At 53.9% G+C, this 18,741-nt stretch overlaps 9 protein-coding genes across 9 annotated transcripts; 6 read left to right on the top strand and 3 right to left on the bottom strand.

Annotated features, from left to right (window-relative positions):
* Window positions 1-114: 114 nt before the first annotated feature.
* On the top strand, window positions 115-2,115 carry AB675_353 (putative MFS-type transporter; the record flags this gene model as incomplete). Its single annotated transcript, XM_018143599.1, has 7 exons — window positions 115-178; window positions 224-288; window positions 338-729; window positions 878-1,392; window positions 1,439-1,718; window positions 1,781-1,840; window positions 1,893-2,115. The coding sequence occupies 7 exons, from the start codon at window positions 115-117 to the stop codon at window positions 2,113-2,115; spliced, it is 1,599 nt and encodes a 532-aa protein (XP_018005365.1).
* A 135-nt stretch (window positions 2,116-2,250) lies between these two features.
* On the bottom strand, window positions 2,251-4,671 carry AB675_352 (putative serine/threonine-protein kinase iksA; the record flags this gene model as incomplete). The annotated part of the gene is made up of 3 exons (XM_018143588.1): window positions 2,251-2,834; window positions 2,895-4,543; window positions 4,592-4,671. 3 exons carry the CDS (start codon window positions 4,669-4,671, stop codon window positions 2,251-2,253), a joined length of 2,313 nt encoding a protein of 770 aa, XP_018005805.1.
* A 1,350-nt stretch (window positions 4,672-6,021) lies between these two features.
* Window positions 6,022-6,289, top strand: AB675_351 (uncharacterized protein; the record flags this gene model as incomplete). The annotated part of the gene is made up of 2 exons (XM_018143577.1): window positions 6,022-6,051; window positions 6,098-6,289. 2 exons carry the CDS (start codon window positions 6,022-6,024, stop codon window positions 6,287-6,289), a joined length of 222 nt encoding a protein of 73 aa, XP_018005811.1.
* A 115-nt stretch (window positions 6,290-6,404) lies between these two features.
* Window positions 6,405-7,130, top strand: AB675_350 (uncharacterized protein; the record flags this gene model as incomplete). Its single annotated transcript, XM_018143566.1, has 1 exon — window positions 6,405-7,130. One exon carries the CDS (start codon window positions 6,405-6,407, stop codon window positions 7,128-7,130), a length of 726 nt encoding a protein of 241 aa, XP_018005525.1.
* A 556-nt stretch (window positions 7,131-7,686) lies between these two features.
* On the bottom strand, window positions 7,687-10,428 carry AB675_349 (uncharacterized protein; the record flags this gene model as incomplete). The annotated part of the gene is made up of 4 exons (XM_018143554.1): window positions 7,687-8,870; window positions 8,916-10,222; window positions 10,281-10,307; window positions 10,361-10,428. The coding sequence occupies 4 exons, from the start codon at window positions 10,426-10,428 to the stop codon at window positions 7,687-7,689; spliced, it is 2,586 nt and encodes an 861-aa protein (XP_018005558.1).
* An 824-nt stretch (window positions 10,429-11,252) lies between these two features.
* On the top strand, window positions 11,253-11,987 carry AB675_348 (Presequence translocated-associated motor subunit pam17, mitochondrial; the record flags this gene model as incomplete). The annotated part of the gene is made up of 1 exon (XM_018143543.1): window positions 11,253-11,987. One exon carries the CDS (start codon window positions 11,253-11,255, stop codon window positions 11,985-11,987), a length of 735 nt encoding a protein of 244 aa, XP_018005461.1.
* A 467-nt stretch (window positions 11,988-12,454) lies between these two features.
* On the bottom strand, window positions 12,455-14,845 carry AB675_347 (Eukaryotic translation initiation factor 3 subunit B; the record flags this gene model as incomplete). The annotated part of the gene is made up of 4 exons (XM_018143532.1): window positions 12,455-12,886; window positions 12,938-14,477; window positions 14,525-14,670; window positions 14,723-14,845. The coding sequence occupies 4 exons, from the start codon at window positions 14,843-14,845 to the stop codon at window positions 12,455-12,457; spliced, it is 2,241 nt and encodes a 746-aa protein (XP_018005655.1).
* A 593-nt stretch (window positions 14,846-15,438) lies between these two features.
* Window positions 15,439-16,425, top strand: AB675_346 (Upstream activation factor subunit spp27; the record flags this gene model as incomplete). Its single annotated transcript, XM_018143521.1, has 3 exons — window positions 15,439-15,633; window positions 15,686-16,189; window positions 16,237-16,425. The coding sequence occupies 3 exons, from the start codon at window positions 15,439-15,441 to the stop codon at window positions 16,423-16,425; spliced, it is 888 nt and encodes a 295-aa protein (XP_018005548.1).
* Window positions 16,426-17,131: 706 nt separating this feature from the next.
* Window positions 17,132-18,547, top strand: AB675_345 (Mevalonate kinase; the record flags this gene model as incomplete). Its single annotated transcript, XM_018143511.1, has 1 exon — window positions 17,132-18,547. The coding sequence occupies one exon, from the start codon at window positions 17,132-17,134 to the stop codon at window positions 18,545-18,547; it is 1,416 nt and encodes a 471-aa protein (XP_018005838.1).
* Window positions 18,548-18,741: the final 194 nt, after the last annotated feature.

Below are 18,741 nucleotides of genomic sequence, written 5' to 3'. Positions count from 1 at the left end.
GACTCCGTGCTCGGCCTGTAGTATATGTATATGCTTCCATCTCCACAAATGTTTCAAGCCCAACTTGCACTTTCGCGGACCCAACAGACGTGAATGCACGTTTGATCTCACAAAATGGCTACTTACACAGATGAGAGCGGCTATCAGTTCGCCCCAGGAACGGTGGTTCTGGAAGACTGTGCGTCCACAACGACTCATCGCTAGTTTCTGCTAACAAACACAGTGGCTCGGGCAAAGGACCAGCTAGTCCTCCAACCACCGCCGTCGTCCGATCCGAATGACCCCCTTGTGAGTACGCGACACCGCGACAACGATGCCCAACTAACGAAATGCCCAGAACTGGTCAAAGAAGAGAAAAATCGTCAACTACGGCCTCGTCTGCTACTACGTCCTATGGACCTTCGTCCAACTTGACATCGGCTTCACAGCATGGGGTCCCATCATCGAGGAATACAACCTCTCCATCGATATCCTCAACGCATCCGCTGCGGTCAACTACGGCGGCCTGGCCATCGGTTGCATCTTCTTCATCCCGTTCGTCCACAAGTACGGCCGTCGACCTCTGTACATCTTCAGCGTCCTCGTGCAGTTCTTCAGCTGCATCTGGCAGGCCAAGGTTGACGGCTCGACGAACGTCGCAGGAGGCTCGCTGATCGGGGCCAACATCCTTTCAGGTCTAGGTGGCGCCATTTCGGAGACGATCGTCCAGATCACCATTGCCGATATCTTGTAAGAACTTGTGTCCGGAAACGAGCGTTGCATTGAAGACTACCCGAGCATATGTCTCGGGTTGACAGAGAAGCTGCTCGCATCAACCTTACAATCCTGCCTTCTATCATACGCCCTTTTCCCGAGACAAGGCTAATCAGATTCGCAGTTTCGTCCACCAGCACGCCACAATGAACGGCTGGTACCTCGTCTTCACCACAACAGGTGCATTCCTCGGCCCTGTCGCCAGCGGCTACGTCGCAGACAGCCAAGGATGGCGATGGATGTGGTGGTGGTGCACCATATTCATCGGTCTCAATCTCATCGCCGTAATATGCTTCTACGAGGAGACCAAGTACAAGCCTACCTTCGTTGGCCGCCACCCGACCGACGTCCCGATCACCCAGGGAGCTCGAAACGCCTCGTTAGACGGACCCGACGCTTCCAAGCAGCCGCAAGACCTCAAGGAGGCCGAATCTGGCTCAGTCGAGCGCACAGTCTCCTTCATCGACACCACGATCCCAATGAGAACATACAAGGAACGTCTCGCCCTCGTGACCAAAACCGAAGGCCCAATCCTGCACCACTTCTACCAACCGATCATCGTCCTCTTCACCTTCCCAGCCGTGACCTATACTGCACTCACATACGCTCATCCTTGCGACCTTCGCAATCATGACCTCCGTCCAAGCCACATACCTGGTCCTGCCACCTTACAACTTCGGACCAGATGGTGTTGGGCTGATGAATTTGCCGCCATTCATCGGCTCGATTTTTGGCTTCTTCATCGGTGGGTGGTTGAATGACTACTCTGCCAAATGGCTTTCGAAGCGCAACAAGGGTATCTTCGAGCCTGAGATGCGTCTCTGGCTTGCTCTGCCCGCTGCGCTGTTCATCCCGGCTGGCATCTTGATGTTCGGAATCGGACTCGCACGGGGCGATCACTGGATTATTCTTGCGATCGCCTATGCGCTTTGGGGCTTTGGGTTCGTGGTTGCTACGGATATCGCGTAAGTGTTTCCATATCTAGTCTGAGTTGTGCACGGCTTCCGAGACTGATACTTGACTATAGACTTGCCTATACCACAGACTGCTACCAGGATATCGTTGGAGATGCGCTTGTGGGCATTATGTGAGCCACCTCCGTCCAATGCACAACCCTTCACCGCTGACAACCACAACAGTTTCTGCCGCAACGTCTTCAGCGTGATAGTCCTCTTCGTCCTGACGCCCTGGGTCAACGGCATGGGGATTCAGAATCTGCACATCTTGACAGCGTGTATCCTCTTCGCTGTGCTTTTGCTGCCACTTGGTCTGTTAAAGTGGGGTAAGGCGTTTCGGGTGAGGACTGCGGAGAAGTATAAGGAGATGGCGGAGCGGCAGCCTACTAGTCGGACATTTCTGTGAGCATGATGCAGGAAATGAGGAGAAAGGATGGTGTGTAGTGAGGCTGGTATGAGCTACAGACAGGGAATCCACCTGGATTTTCATAGTCGAGGAAACAATCACTTTTCGGCCACTCGCTGTTGGTACATGCTTTCTTTAGCCGTCGTGCCCAGCATTCCACAGCTCGTCCACGCCATTTCTCCGGCTCCAGGTCCAAATACTGGACGAAGGACTGCATAGAAGACCCCACCGTAGCGCCATCGTCAGAGCAACGCCATGCACAAATGCAAATAGCATGCTCGTGTGCACCCTTGGTGGTGACGGAAGCGAGAACTCGGTCACAGCGAGCACGATCAATGGATAGATAGCAGCAGTGTTGAGACCACCGCCTGATATGCTCAGGCAGGGATGTAGCACACTGAAGACCTTGGCTAGTAGAATCAAGCTGCGGACGAGTGGCGTGTCTACGGGTCGAGTGGCGAAGGCCGCGATTCGATCCCTCCTTGACGACTGCCGTGGTGCGGGCGGAAGCAGGAGCTGAGGTTTCCTCTCAAGCACCGGACTATGTAGCGATGGTGGAGGTTGCTCTGTGACGGGAGATGTCGGCATGGATTGAGCAGTGGTCTGACGCTGTCGTGGACGTAGTATGAGTGACGAGTCGAGATTTGCGGCATTTGACACGTGGAAGCCTCGGGGTGATCGCCGTGCTGTCCCGTCTCGCTGTGTCCTGCCTCTATGCTCTTCCGCGCCAGCGTCATCGTCATCATAAGCGTCATCGTCATCGTCAATAGCTGTCTCACGAGACAGTCGAGAGGCGGGATTCGTTCTCTCCTGTGACCGCGGGCGATTAGTGGCCAGGGGCCGATTTGGGCGCAGGAGCAGGCCAGGTCCAGCTTTCCCATCCGAGGGAGGTCTCTGCGGCGAGTTGCCCTCCTTCGGAGTGTCCAGCTTCTGGATACGTCTGCCCGGTGTCAGCTCCTCCATAGGCACGCTGCCTCGTCTCCGGCTCAGCTCTGGCATCAGATCGCTCAACCTACCGGTGCTCACGCCCCGATCGACTTCTTCGGCCGTAGGTCTGAACTGAGGATCAATACTTAGTAAGCGTTTGAGGAAGGGATAGAGCTCTCCGGGCAGATCGGGCCGCTGTTTCTTGCGCTCGTCAAACCCCGCCCAAGCTGAGATCTCGGCGCGAAGCTTGTCGACATCTTCTCTCTCCTCGAAAAGTACATCTGCAGATGCGTAGGGCAGGTCTGCAAAACACATGAAGTGCAAGATCATTCCCAGACTGAAGATATCGCTTTTGAAGGTAAAGTTGCCGTACGATCCATCTGGGGACGCGCGCTGCAGCACTTCCGGGGCACAGTAGCTGATAGTGCCAGTCGCCCCAGTCGACTTACGGGCTGCATTTTCATATTGCACCTCTCCGAAGTCTGACACCAAGACTCGTGTCTCATCGGCAACAGTGTGAAGGAGGCAGTTGGATGGCTTGAGATCTCGATGCACGAAACTATGGTGATGCAGAAATCGTAAGCCAGCAGTAATGTCCCGGAAGAATGAGTATATTTCATCGAAGTGTAACTTCTTCGGTCCAGTAGCTGTGTTTAGAGGCATGTCGGTTTCGCCACGTGAGTGACGACGAATTCGTTCTTTCAGCTGTTGAGTGGAGGGCACCGTCTGAGCATCGCTACAGACATAATTGTGCAGATCACCTCCGTTGCAATATTGCTGCAAGATGAATGCACATGGGACCGATGGACTGAAGGCGTTGATTTTGAAGTCCTCTAGCCAGACATGTCGGTACGACACCAGATTCTGATGAGACAACTGAGTCAAGGCCTGGACTTCGACCAACACCTTCTCCAGCCAGCCGTGATCATCACCGATAGGTACACGCTTGCAAGCAAAACGACCAAGGTGAACGCCGTCAAGGATATGCTTGACCAAGAGTACGACGCCCCGCCCTCCTCTGCCAAGTTCTCGCTCCACGGTGAAGAACTTCTGAAAGTACTGAGGAGCGAAGGCTGCCTCTGAGATTCCATTTGCTGCACTGGGTGGCGCTGGTGAGCTACCCACAAACTCGGCATTTGGTGGAGGGGTGGCAGCCCGGTCGGCGGCTGGAGATGCAAGTCGCGACCTGGTCCGAGGACCGTTGATGACGGGCTGTGCTAGTCGTCTTCGGGGAGAGGGTGGCGCAGAGGGCTCGGCAGAACCCGGAAGACTCAGCGCCAGTCTCTGGAAATAGTCGCTCGTAATGAAATTGGGCTCATCCACTGCTGTCGGCGGCCCGGCTGATCCGGCGAGGTTGCCAGCCTCGTGCCAGGGACGATTGCAGGTAGGACAATGGTCGTCCTTGTTCGAGCGACGTTCAAGATCGTGGGTGCCTCGATCACGGAACAAGGTTGGAACATTTGTACGAGGATCAAAGTATACGACCGTGTCAGCATGGCGTCTGTCGCCCGTTAGTATCTGATACTTGGCTTTGACGGCAAATACTCACAAAGCAAGGTCTCTGTTGTTGTCGTACGGAATTATCGACAGTCCAGACCCAGAGACTTCTTCCCGCTCGGAGTCGGACATGTTGGTGCGTCATCCGCTTGATATGAGCCCAGCGCTGCACACAGGAAGTTCGGACCCAAAGGATCACCAACGCGACTCATCCACCTACGAAATTCGGTGTTTGCGTCCTCGTAACGATTGATGGACTGGTAGCAAAAATTGCGCGAAGATCGACATCATGATACGAGACATACCCGGCCCATGAAAGCCGTGCAAGAGCGATGGACGTCGAATGCGCGGCGGCTTGAGCCGGACTGGAACAGGGCGTGTACGGCAGTCAAGAGAAACGCGTGAAGGTCGTGGTTGCCTTGTGGGAGAAGGCGGAGAAGTGGAGTTTCGCACATGGTGTCTGATTGGCCATATCTCCTTCGAGGATGTTTGTCATCCGGTCTGAAGGAATGCCAGTTCAGTATTTCTGTTCGTGCACCAGGTGCAAGATACAGATACGAAATGTGGTTGTACTTTGTCGCGTACATCCTATATGACCGGACACTAAACAATCATCAATGTAGTCCAAGTTGAAGCAACGATAAAGCGAGTCTAGATTTGGGGCAAAAGCAAGGGAAGCCGTACTTGGGCCTGTTTGTTTTCGATGCAAATGACGGAGTTTTCCTTGCATTCAGGAGCTTGACAGCAGCGTCGAACACTGCTAAGAGACGTCCTATCTATGACTATAGGCATGACTTGCGACCATGGCAGGTCCTCAGTGCTTGTACACGAGGTGTCAGCAAGTGATGCTCAGGGGTAAATCAAGCCCAAGAAATTTGACAGCCGATATCTAAACTCAACCGCCACAATAGATAAACTTTGGGCGAGACAAAGCCGACGTCTCTCTTGTTAACCTGGTGGGTTCATGCGTAACACGTCCAGGAGCCAATTCTACCGTTCGGTAGTCCTGCTGAGAAGCAAGGGAATGCCACTGATCGGTGCAGGAGGTCTCGAACCTCGACAGCTGCAGATGGAAAAGTGACAGGACTGCCGGAAAGCATTGGACCGACTTTGTCAAATGACACAGACGTCCAGCACAAAGCACCTTCCTATATTCCAGACATTTCCTTTGTTCTCCGAGTCGGCAACCTCGACTTGATCCCTCTTGCCAAAAGAATCTGAGAGGCGCACAACACAAGGTTCTTCGATGCGCCAGACAATAATTACAGCGCGACATCGCGGCCATCAACTATGGCGCGCTTGTGGCCTGTGCTGATCACCGCGACGGTCTTCGCGATAGTGCTTGTGCTTTTGACATCGCATCAGCTAGGACATTCGATAGCATGGAATTCTCCTTCCATACTGCCTACGACATGGCATCTCGCGGCTCAAAGATCGCGCCTCTACGGAGCGCACCTTGGTGCACCATTGGCGACTCCCAACATGGTCGACATACTGAACGCGACTCTAGGGGTGAGTGCATATCTCACGATCAACGGACTCACTAACAACAGCTCAGTACCAGGAGATCCAAGTGGTCTCCATGCCCGAGCGCATTGATAAGCGAGACGCCTTTGCGGTGATGGCCAGCGTTACTGGGATCGACTACAACATCACAGACGGTGTGGTCGGTGATACAATTTCCGCCAAAGCTCTCCCGCACACCATGCAACAGGAGCCGAAGACTCTAGCTGCTGGCGAGCCCACCTGAACGTCTGGCAGGACATGATCAGAAGAGACGTCTCATCAACCCTGGTCTTCGAGGACGATGTCGATTGGGATGTAGGCATACGGGCTCAGATGATCGAGCTGGCTAAAGGGACGAGATGGAGCACGGGAGAGACCAATGCTCGAACTCACTCACCGTACGGCGACGACTGGGACCTCCTCTGGATCGGCCACTGCGCTCGGCACCCGCTCCCTGGACGACCCGACGATATGTCATCTCCAACGACCCCATGGTCGAGCCACCTAGCACCCGCGAACACATCGGCAACCCGAAGATGTCTCGATGGGAGGAGAACGGCTCAGAACTAGGCAACTCCACGCGCATGATATACCCTGCCATGGCCGGCGTCTGCACCGGATCCTACGCCATTTCTCAGAGAGGTGCCCGCAAACTATTGTACCGAATGAGCTTGCAACCATTCAACAATCCCGTCGACTGGGGCATGAACTACGCCTGCGCCGACCGGACCTTTGGCCTCAACTGCGTAGCCACCTATCCCACGATCATCGGCCTCTATCGCCCTGCCGGCAACTGGTCGAAGCACAGTGACATAGGCTACATGCCTGAAGCAGACATGGGCATCCAAGAAGAAGGAATTTCTCAGCGCATCGTTTTCTCGACCAGGAAGAACCTCGAACGGCTCTTCCGTGAAGACTACGAGTTCGAGAGCAATTACCCTGACCACATCTCCCCCAAGATGAACTTCAACGACATCATCAGCGCCGTTGGTCATCCAGAGGAGGTCCCGCTCGATCAGCGATTCCTCGACTACACGAACGAACAGTTCATGTCTCTGGAATGGAACAAGCAGGGTCTGGAGTGACGGTTCTGGCCTCCTCTAAAGATGACAACTGAATTAACCATGGGCGATGATCGTTCATGCACTAAGCCAGAACCGAGCCGCACTTGGCGCCAACCTCAGAGCGGCAATCCATACCCGATCCCACAAGGAGTGCATTGAGAGGCACGAGTGCCACACTCCGCGCTTCGACATCCACCACAACAAGACCGAGCAAAAGGCGACACATCAGCAATAGCATGAATGGCTCCAGAATATGGTACCACCGTAGCCCGAAGAGACTACAGCACCTACCGCAGAAGATGCGGGATACTGCAGCAAGTAGTTGATGTAGACACAGGCTCGCGCACATGCCACAGAAATGGCATTTGAAGATCGCAACCATGAACGCTAGATCCTGCCTCGTGATGACCAATGAAGAATGGCTCCCGTCCATCAACCTGTCCTTGCGCTTCCCTCGGAAGCGAACATCCTCGCCTCCATCTCTTGTCTCGAACACATTTCGCCGTATAAGCATGCTGCGGCTTTAAAACCTCATGCCACACAGCGCCTTCGAAAAGGTCCGGACCTTTCATCCCGATCAGCCAAAGAACTCCCCGGCTTGCGCAAACATCTCCCAACTCTCCCCACTCCGCCACACCTGCTCCATGATCTTCCGCGCCCGATTGACCTGACACATTCCCAGACCTTCCGCACCTTTGATCCGCGCCAGTACTTCCGCGCGATCGACTTCGCTTTCCGCCTCCACGCCTGCCGTGAACGTTGGGAAGAGGAGACATGCTTCTGCTGAGCCGCGCTCTCTTATTCGTGATAGTACCTTGACGATCTCGTGTACCGCGTCTTGAACCTGCGGATCCGACCTGGGCAGATTATGCACTCTCCGCAACAAATGGATCATACCGGCCCAGTGGAATGCTGAGTTAGTAGCTAAGGACTCCTCCGCATCCTGGTCCGTCATGTGCACATAGCTGTACCTCCTCTCCGGCGGCGCATGGCTCAGAGCATAGTTATTTAGCTGCGCTTTCGACAGCTGTGGACTATGATGCGCGCACTGTTTCTGCTCGTGCGTGCGCGCGTGGTCCAAATCGCGGCGTAACTTATCCGCTCGCTTCAGAATCTCTGGCCCTGGCCGCCATTCGGTGTTGATTTTACTTGTCTGTGGGTCGATGCGGTCGGCTTCACACTCGCGAGCAAGCAGCGCGATTTGGGCGAGGATAGAGACGCAGCGGGTCGTGAAGCCTAGGAGGCAGTCGATGGTGTAGTCATCTTCGTCATCGCCCTCTTCGTCGTCATCGAGGGAGAGTTCCTTGGCGGAGGCGCCGTCGTCGTGTGAGCTGGACCAGTAGTTGCCAGCGAATAAAGGCTCGTCGTTACGGCGGCCGGAGAGGGAGCCGAGGACGTCGAGATAGGCTAACCAGCGGGTCAGGAAGTACATGACGGGGTCTTTGCGGGAGACTGAGTGAGGACCGCCACGGGCGCGGATGATATCGCGAGCTATGCCCAGGTGTTTCTGCCAAGGAATGGAGACGCCGAAGCTGGATGGTGAAATAATCTCGAGGGAGGCGAGCATAATCGCTGTCGCCAGATTGGCATTGCCGACTTCGTCGTTGGTGGGATTTTCAAGGGTGTGTCGAAGTGCTGGGAAGACGTCGTGGACCCATATGGCGATTCTATTCGCTGGCTCTGGATGGTTGAGCAGTCTGGCTCGGTGTGATGCTGAATAGGCCAACATGAGATTGAGCAGATTCGGATTTTCGACAGCCACTAGGTGAGGTTAGCAATGACACCGGACGATGCGCAGCAACTTACTCTTGGGTAGAATGGTCTTGAATGGGTTCTCCGGACAGTCATGAGGAACCAATATCCTAGCGGTGTGGTTGAGAAAGTGGTGGAAGTAGAGCAAGTTCATTGGGTTCTCGGACAAGGTCTGCGGCAAAGGCTCCAGCTTTCGTGGTATCTTAATGGGCACAGGATTGGCATAGTAGCCGCCGCTGGCGAACACAGTCTCTCTACTTGCAGTGCCGAAACCAAAGCCGGGCTCTTCGAACTCCGTTTCCAACCACGAGCTGAACTCGCTATGCTCTGAGGGAGTGCTGTCGGAGATGGCGTTTGTGTCGTTGTTGCGAGGTATGTCGAAGTCCGGAGCGCCTCTGTCATGGCCATATGTCTCGGTCTCGGAGTACGAGATCATGCGCTGATGAAGCGATCCTCGCCTGGGGATGGCGGCGGGTTCTGAAGTTGGTGCTGACTGGTTCGACTGGTCAGTGCTGTTCGACGGCCGCTTGCTGCTCATGCTGGGCGGGCCAGGATCGTCTGAAAGTAGCGAGCTCACGGAGATGCGGCGGTCGTCATTGTCTTGTGAGATTGAAGCCGATGATGCGGCAGGCGTAAGAGGATTGTTAAGGCTGTAGGATGGTGGGAAGAAGGAAGGCGCGTTCAGACTGTCGAAATGCTGTCGTGGCGGTCCAAGATTAGGGCCGAAGACATCGGTCTGTGGTGACAAGCGAACTCGCTTCGCAGGATTGAATGGTGATCCTACCGACTCCCCGAGAGCGTATGGATTCGAGGTCATAGGCGGCGGCATCTGACTCGAGTAGGCGGGATTGTACATCGCTGCATTCAATCCGGGACTGCCAAAGCCGCTCTCTTGTGGTGATGGATAGGGCGAGTTCCTCAATTGCTGCTGTATCGAGCCGGTGGCCTGAAATGTGCCATTACTGCGACTCTCGCCCCACGACGGGTTCCTCAGGATCGGAGGACTCGGCTGAACGGGCGGCTGGTATTCGGGAGTCGGTAGGACGAGGTTGTTCGCATACAATGGCATCGGAGGCATCGCAGACTCTTGCAGAGGTGCTGGTTGTAGCATGGCCGGCATAGGACTGTGTGCTGACGGCATGGGCGACAAGCCCGCGAGGCCCATATGGCCATTCAGTTCAGGACTCGGAGGACCTCGTTTGGACATGGCCGATGGTGAAGGCGAGAAGGATATCATTTGGGTGCCAGGCTTTCCGTCCTCTTTCTTCGCTTTCGTGCGACCGTCCCAATTGAGTCTGATGCTGTAGTCGCATGTTTCGCCTTGCCGTTGGCAGTTCATGCATGCCGGCTTCTCTTCCCCACTTGAGTCGGTCGATCAGCAACGCTCGGAAGAAGAATGCGACGAGACAAGACACTTACCATTTCACCTTGCGCGACTTGCACGGCCTGAAGTCCTTTGTTAGCTACTATGTCTCTGACTTCCCGCGTGTTCCGCATACCAGCAACCATTTCGCGACCGTTTCTTCACCTCTTTTCCCTCCAGCTCGGGTTTCCTCGGGCGCGGCATCGAAACGGCCAGTGGGCTACCGCAGAAGGAGCAGCATCGATGCAAAGAGTATGTATGCTGTCGCTGTGGTGTCCCAAGTACTGTGAGATCACTGTTGTGTCATATGTGTAGACGTCAGGGCATTTGCCAGAAAAGAAAGCGCTCTGCTGCAGGTAGTTGCGGCTGGAGGAATCGAGTTGAGGGGATGCGAGTCTCGACCACCCAAATGAGTACCGCAAGTTGACAGCCCTGCAGGTCGAGGGTACGATTGGACGGCTGGGAGGGGTGGATGGGGGTGAGATGCTCATTCATTAGGCCCTTAGCCGGCTGCAGCTTGGGTTAGCTGGTGGGCTCAAAAAGGCGCTATTCTCGATATCCTCGCGCGCTCTTCAAGGTATTTTCCCGAATGTCAGCACGACCCTTCAGCCAGTCAGCTCACCGTCCAACTGACTTTTCTGCTGCTTTGAGAGATAGTCTGCTTCGCATAATGAACTACAGGCATGATTCCTTCACTCAATGGAGGTTTCTAAGCTCGAAAGGTGCTGATGGTCGAGTGATTAATCAAAGTATATTGACTCGTCTGTGATCTGCACTGTTAGCCCCCCATCTTTTCTCGTATCGGGCGTTGCTGCTGCCTTCCAGGGCTTCCAGAATCCCAGAAAGAAGCGACTCCCCAGCTAAGCCTGAACCAGTTTAGGGGCAGCAGTTCCAGCGTACCCTGCGAGACTACACCTCAAACTCGAACCGTGCTTTGCTTGACCACATGCGAGATAACTTCGTTTGACCATTATCGATCTTTGAGAGGAGAACATTCCCTTTTCCTCTTCGCGTTCTGTCTCCAAGCCATGCTGACAGCCGTTCCGACCCAGGTCGGCTTACGGCTCGCTTGCCAGCACACAGCACCCGCAGTCACATCGCGGTCGTTTGCGACTGCCATTTCAAGGTCTCCGGCTGCCTCAGTCAGGCTGTCGCAAGCGCGGTCCAAGAGCACATACAGTCTGTCGCTGAACACAAGGAAGTCGCTGCAGAATACACCGCGACAGAAGCGCCATGCCACTACCACAGCCAGTCCAATCTTATCACACACAGACAGACCAGCAGCACACTCACAAGCGCTAGACTGGAACACATTCTTCAGACTGCGCACATCTCGACGCTACTACTCACTCACATCCTCCCTCATTGGCCTCGTATCGACCACGGCCGGCACGTTCTATTTCTTGACAGTCTACCCTGACCAGTCCGACTATGTCGTCAAGCTCATTCCCATGGATCCGATCATCAGCACCGGCATCGCCATGACTGCCGCCATGCTGACGGGTTGGCTGTTGGGTCCAATATTCGGCAATGGCTTGTGGAGAATAATGCACAGAAAGGGATTGGCAGAGTTCACAAGCAAAGAGAGGGCTTTCTTCGAGCGGATAAAGAGGCATAGAGTGAACCCAGCGGGTGCCAGCACCAACAATCCTGTGCCGGACTTCTACGGCGAAAAGATTGGGAGTGTGCAGGGGTACAGGAGGTGGTTGAAAGATCAGCGGGCATTCAATCGGAAGCGGAGTGGGAGTTTCGGCGGTGCTTAAACGGAAGCATCGTGACAGGGCCACTATTGAAGTGGTCTGAAGGATAACAACGATGAACAGGACTCCGATACCTCCCCGCTTCGATGTACCACGAGATTTTGCAGCGAATGCACAGTGTATAATCAGAACGACTCTCGTACTGCTACTGGGAAAAGGAGATGAATCCACAAAATTTCAGCAGGGTCAAGGCTTTCTTCCAGGTCAGAATCTGTGACAAGGAAGTGCACACAGGCGCGAGGCAAACGAAGCATGGTTTGTTATGCAATCAGACGTCTGCATTGAATTCTAACGATCGACCTCATGAGCATATGGCTCGTCTCCAGACATCGTGAATCGTTGCAATATCCTCGAAATCGCCTCACCGTGCACCTTTTTGACACTGACCCCTAACGCAGGAGGACTTATCACACTCTCCATGGTGTCGAAAACCAGACAGCCGTTCGTCGCATCATCCGTTTCACTGGAAACTAGCCAACAACCTCCTCGGTCTCCTCTAGTACTTCATCCACAACCTCCTCAATGACCTGCTCATCCGCCTGAGTCCCGTCACCGCTCTTCGTTCTCACCCGCTTCATCTGCTCTTGCTCCGGATCCGGAATGCCAAGATCCTCACGCTCCTCTGCGACCTCTTCCCGGGCTGATCGCAAGTAGCTGAACCATTCGGCGTATAGACGTCTTCTTGCGTCTACGACAGCCTGGTCGGCGCTCTCCTCCATCTCTCGGTCGACCTCGTCGAATTCACGGCTGTATTCGCGTAGATTGCGGCGGACGTTACGCTGTTCGTCTTTGGACAGAAGGGTGGGCGGGCGTGGGCGCCAGTGGAGCTGCTTGAATTTCTCGGTGGGCTGCTCCGCGAGCATTGTGCCAGAAAATGTCCACATGCGGTAGCCGTTCTCCATCTGTAGTTCACGTTAGCATGCTACATGTTGTTAGCAGAAGGATAGACGAACCTGGTGTGTCCACATGCTGGCACTGGTGACCACATAGCGACCGGTGGGATCCCACTCAACGTCGGTCATGCCGTAGTGGTCTTCGGTGTTGATGAGCATGAGATTCGAAGCCATGTCTTTCTGGTCATCAGGCTTATCACCTTCGTAGTCGAGATCGTAGAAGTCGATATCGGAGTGTTGTTGAACGCTTACGGTGGCGACAACGACGAATCGACCTTTGGGAGACCAGTAGATACCGTTGCTGTTCTTCTTGTCGAATGTCTTGACGAGTTTGAATGGGCCAGTAATGTTGCCTTTGGTCTTCTCAGGGGCGAAGAAGGAAACGGCAGTCTTGGGAAGCACGTTTGAGCCTGGTACAGCTTCTCCAGCGGTGATTAGAACAAAGCGGTCGCCTTTAGGTTCCCATGCAAAGTTGATGACTGTATCCTTGAGACTGTCAACAACCTCAACAGGCACGCCCTTCTCTTTGATGCGGAAGATTTCCAGATTCGTGGCCAGTGATTTCTTGGATTTGGAGTGTCGGTCCACCTTGACGCAGATGAATTTAGCATCCGATTGCCAGTGTAGACGGGCTTCTGTGACGTTGAACAAGTTGCGTGTGCGGACAATCTCTTTGCTGGGAATCGACATCAGGCCGACCTTAGCAGGATTTGACCCGAGTTCAGGAGTCCAGTATGAGAGCAGCTGCTCGTAGACTTTGGGACCATCTCGCTGCACGGTGGCTGGCGCCCACTCGAATTCTTGAATGCCTTCGATCTTGATGGAGGTCTTGTCTAATAAATTCATTCGTGGGAGTTCGTAGACCGAGATTGACTCGCCGGGCTTCATACGTGCCACGTATTTCTCGTCCGCCGACCATTTGAAGGCAGGCCATTGTGGCTTTGCCTTCAGGGGCGGAGCGTCTCCGAGCGGAGGAGGCACGGGCAGATCGTATGCAACGAATGATCGAAGTGGTTTACCCGTCTTGACGTCCCATATAACGATGTGCTTTCCTTCCTCATCGATGGTCAACGGACCTTTGCCCTCCGGGTCAACAACAATCGGATCTTTTGACCAGGTGGTGAGGTAATTCTCGTTGGGCGAGAACTCCATCAAGCTGACGAAGGGATGTGGGAACTGGCGGACTCTGCTGAAAGACTGGCCTGCCCAGATCTGGACGCCCTGTTGATGCATCGAAGCGAGATATGTGCCTTGTGGCGACCATCTGACGAATAGCTGAGTCCAGTGCTTGCGGTCTACTATCGTTTCGGGGTTGTCTTTCTTGTTGTTCCAGTAGACGCCGACATTATCGCCGCGGAACATGACGAATTGGTCTCGGGCATTTGGGTCGGCAAGCCACCACCGAAGGTGCTCTCGTTCTGTGAACTCTGGAATTTCGGGCGCGACATACTCGTCGTCGATCTTGCCTTCGCGGCCGTATTTTTCGATGTCCGTCAACTTGTTTACGGAAAGAGTGTGTTTCTTGTCGAGCGCTGTGCCGTGAAGTTGCTTGATAGCAGAGGTTGCCTGCTCGGGGGTTTGATACTCGACGAACGCGAATCTGTCGGATCTGTCAGTGGCGTTGCTGATGTCTGGTGCAGTACGAACCCTTCAGAGACGCCTTGTTCGTTCATTGGCATATATACCGACTCTTCACCATCTTTTATGCGTCCGGCGGAGGCCAGTCTTTTCATGAGGAATTTCACGAGTTTGGGCTTCTGTTCGCTGTTGACCACGGGGAGGCCGTCAATGACCTGTGCTTGTCAGCGCTTCTGGTGCGAGTGGAAGTCGATGGTGCAGACGTACAATGAATGTCTCGAGGCCCTCCTCAAGGCGCACATCGTATCGTTGTTGCAGATCGCTGAAATCGATCTCATCTTCCTCTTCTTGAAGATCGTGGTCTGATAGTTGGTCGAAACTGGGAGCCATATTTGCGGCGTGCTGTCAATGCGACCGTGTAGTATTATGCTTGTGACTAAAAGACAGGAGTTCTAAAAGAAAAGAATACACCTGGCCTGTCGCCATCATGGTTGAGTCAACTTCGAGTTGAAACTCTTGCAGTGGGGAAGACACGTGACTGTGGCTGCCAAGATTTCCGACTTGGTCGGGACGGTCGCGATCGCCTAAATGCATTTCACTAGTAGCATGAGCCGCCAAAGCCCGCCGGGAGTACGTGCTCGGCCTGTCCTATCCTGTGAGGTATGCTAGACGGTTCCTCTGAAATCTGAGCGCTTGCTTCTGACTTGCATCCAATCCTTTGTTTCTGTCAGTCGCATGTCAAGCTAGCCCGCATGCTGGTTCCATTCACTTATATCTCATCTATACTTGACTGAAGAGCGTGACACGTTTGTGTATGCACGCCCTTGCCCTTCGCCTATCATCCCGACTTCGCTTTCCATTACCACTGCGACTCGTCACGCCAGGGAATGCGATAATCCTAGCAACCTCCGCTCGGCAGACGCAATTATCCGCCGCCTCACTTGCTTCCGCATGCCGAACACCCTTCCATAGCGCAGGTCAAGATGTCTCGTGAGTGCTTCAGACCCGAGGCTCCAAAGTGTAATAGCTTACGTCGGGCAGTCCCACCAGAAGTACGGACGCAATATGTTGCCATCATTGATGAGACACTCGAAGGCGCGGATTTGAATACTGTCTCAGTCAAGCAAGTCCGACATGCCATACAGTCCAAAGTTCAGTACGATATCACTCCGCACAAGGTATGGGAATGGTGTCACCACAATACGCCTGCACCTTTGCTTACACGTTTAGACATCCATCGCTGAGCTCGTCCGCGAAAGGTTCGAAGTGGTCGCAGCCAAGCTCAAAGATGCCGAGGAAGCTCTACCTTCAGTCGAGACCGATGCGGCACCTGCTGTCAACGGCAATGGTGTTCACAAGTACAAGGAGGAATCAGCAGCGCCCTCGACGTCCGCAAGTTCCGCCATCAAGCGCGCCGCTACGAGCGAGTCCCTCTCGGACGTCGTAGACACTGCGCCGCCCAAAAAGAAGAGGAAGGCCAGCCCCGAGGACGATGCTACTCTGGCCGCCAGACTGCAAGCAGAAGAGGACCAGATGGCACGGCCTACACGTGGCGGCAACAGTCGCAAGACCGCTGTAAGCAAGAAGAAGCGGACTCCCAAGAAGAAGTCAGCAAAGACAGTTGGCAGCGATGACTCGGATGTCGATGGCGTGGAGAAGCCTAAGAAGAACACCGGCTTTCACAAACCGTTGAATCTGTCGGCGCCTCTTGCGGCACTGCTCGGTGACTCCCAGGTAAGCCATGCGCAAGGCCCAGACAAGGAACATGCTAACACTCGTAGCTCTCTCGACCTGAAGTCACCAAGAGACTGTGGAAACATATCAAAGGCAACAATCTCCAAGATCCTGCCGACAAACGGTACATTCAATGTGATGAGCCGATGCGCAGCGTTTTCAAACAGGATCGAGTTCACATGTTCACCATGACGAAATTGGCCAGTGAGCAAATGTACGCCATCGAGGAATCGTAATTCTGGAAAGGCCTCGTGATCCCGCACGATCTGGTCGAACTTCACTACAAAAGTTGAGCTTAGCGAGGCGCATAGATTGGGAGAGGTGGCAATTGGTCACCTAGAACGCTGGACTACATGCTGTAGCACGACTGGCCTGGGAAGCACATAACGAGTTCTATGAGAAATGCTATATTTCTGAGTCGGTCCAGAAAGAGCTGAGATCAATGACCCAGCCAAAGTATATCTATCCGGGAGCGGAACAAGGAAATATTTAAGGGCTTTACACCTAAGACAATACTTCAACTAAATGAATTAACAGATGACCATGGTCAATTGATCTTTCCCGGCTGTTCAAGCTCTTGTATGCATATCGAGCGTGTGTCTTTCTGATGCAGACGGCATGTAAGCAGGAATGATAGCCTCCAACGATTTGCAATGAGCCCACTCGGATAGCGATAGGGTGTACCCGATCGCATGGTTGATCGATGGGGGCGCTTTCTTGCCCTTGCAGTAGTCCAGTGACAAGCAATGATTTGGCTGCGTCGATTGGCCCTCTTACAAAGTGCAGCCACGAGGGCAACTTTTTTTCTGGTAGGAACGGTGCTTATAGCACCGCCGTGCAGGTGACGTCCCTCCCGCGGGCTCAACTCAATTTCATTGTCCGTGCCAGCTCCTCAACATTCCGTTCTGCCGACCCTGCCAACAGATGGTGTCGCGCACCACCATGAATGGCGTCAATGGACATGCCAATGGCCGTCCTGGCCTCAACGGGAGCTCGCGCAAGGAATCGTCCGTCATGGCACCCGCATTCATGGTCTCAGCGCCGGGCAAGGTCATTGTGTTCGGCGAGCACGCAGTCGTCCATGGCAAGGCCGCGATGGCAGCTGCGGTCTCCCTAAGGACATACCTACTGGTCACGAGTCGGTCGAAATCGCATCGAACAGTGCAGCTGGTGTTCCCGGACGTTGGGCTCGATCACACCTGGGATATCGATGAGCTGCCCTGGGACATCTTCACGACTGGAAAAGCGCGAAAGCCCAAATACTATGACTTGGTGACATCTCTGGACGAGTCAATCGTGAAAGCCATACAGCCCTTCATCGACGAAGTTTCCCCGTCCGAGTCTCAAGAGAAGCGCAAGGTACAACAGGCAGCTGCCTCTGCATTTCTGTACCTGTTCATGTGCTTGGGAAGCCCATCATCACACGCTTGCATCTATACGCTACGATCCACACTACCCATAGGCGCAGGTCTCGGTTCGAGCGCCAGTATATGTGTCTGCTTCAGCGCGGCACTGTTGAAACAGATACATGTCCTGGCAGGGCCTCATCAAGACCAGCCGGAAGAAGAGGTGGACACACAGCTTGACAGAATCAACAAGTGGGCATTTGTCGGAGAGATGTGTATACACGGGAACCCCAGCGGGGTCGATAACACAGTATCAACGCGAGGCAAGGCCGTTCTATTCAAGCGAGTGGACTACACCAAGCCACCAAGAGCTACACCCTTGAAGGACTTCCCGGAGCTACCATTACTCCTGATCAATACCAAGCAACCTAGATCAACGGCGACTGAGGTGGCAAAAGTCGGCCACCTCAAGAAGAAATACCCAGATGTGGCGGAGCAAGCTCTTGACAGCATCGACAAAGTGACCATGTCAGCCTACAACCTCATCACATCCGAAGACTTTGACAACAAGTCCGAGAGCAACATCGAACATTTGGGAGACCTTTTCAGGATCAACCATGGGCTTTTGGTATCACTTGGAGTCTCACATCCCAAACTGGAGCACATTCGAGAACTGGTAGACTACGCTGATGTTGGATGGACAAAATTGACGGGTGCCGGTGGTGGCGGCTGTGCCATCACGCTGCTTAAGCCTGACGTGAGCCGAGCACAGCTAGACAGCCTAAACGAATCGTTCGCCAAGGCAGGATTTGAGCAATATAAGACCACGCTGGGAGGCGATGGAGTTGGCATCCTCTATCCTGCTGTTCTACGTAATGGCTCAACCGAGAAAGGTGGCGAAGAAATCGACCAGCATAAGTTCCTGATGGCAGAGGACGAAGAGGCACTCGAGACTTTGGTCGGTGTTGGCATTCGCGAGAAGCGGTCCGAGTGGAAGTTCTTCCATCTTTGAAATGCATTGTGGGAGCGGTACTCTGTTTCAGCGTTGGAGTCAAGGGTTGCTGCATTTTAGAGTCGAGTTCAGCGAGCGCAAGCTCTCAAAAGCTTGTACAATCGCCATTTTATGTAAGGTACCATATACTGGTCATGTATCATAGTTCGCACATCTTCGCCAATTTAGATGATACTTTGATCATCAAAAGCTCA

The sequence above is a fragment of the Cyphellophora attinorum genome (assembly GCF_001299255.1).
Source record: "Cyphellophora attinorum strain CBS 131958 chromosome Unknown Contig1, whole genome shotgun sequence".
In the NCBI taxonomy this organism is placed as follows: domain Eukaryota; kingdom Fungi; phylum Ascomycota; class Eurotiomycetes; order Chaetothyriales; family Cyphellophoraceae; genus Cyphellophora; species Cyphellophora attinorum.
The sequence above is the reverse complement of the archived record's forward strand: the minus strand, read 5'-3'. Positions and strand labels throughout refer to the sequence as shown.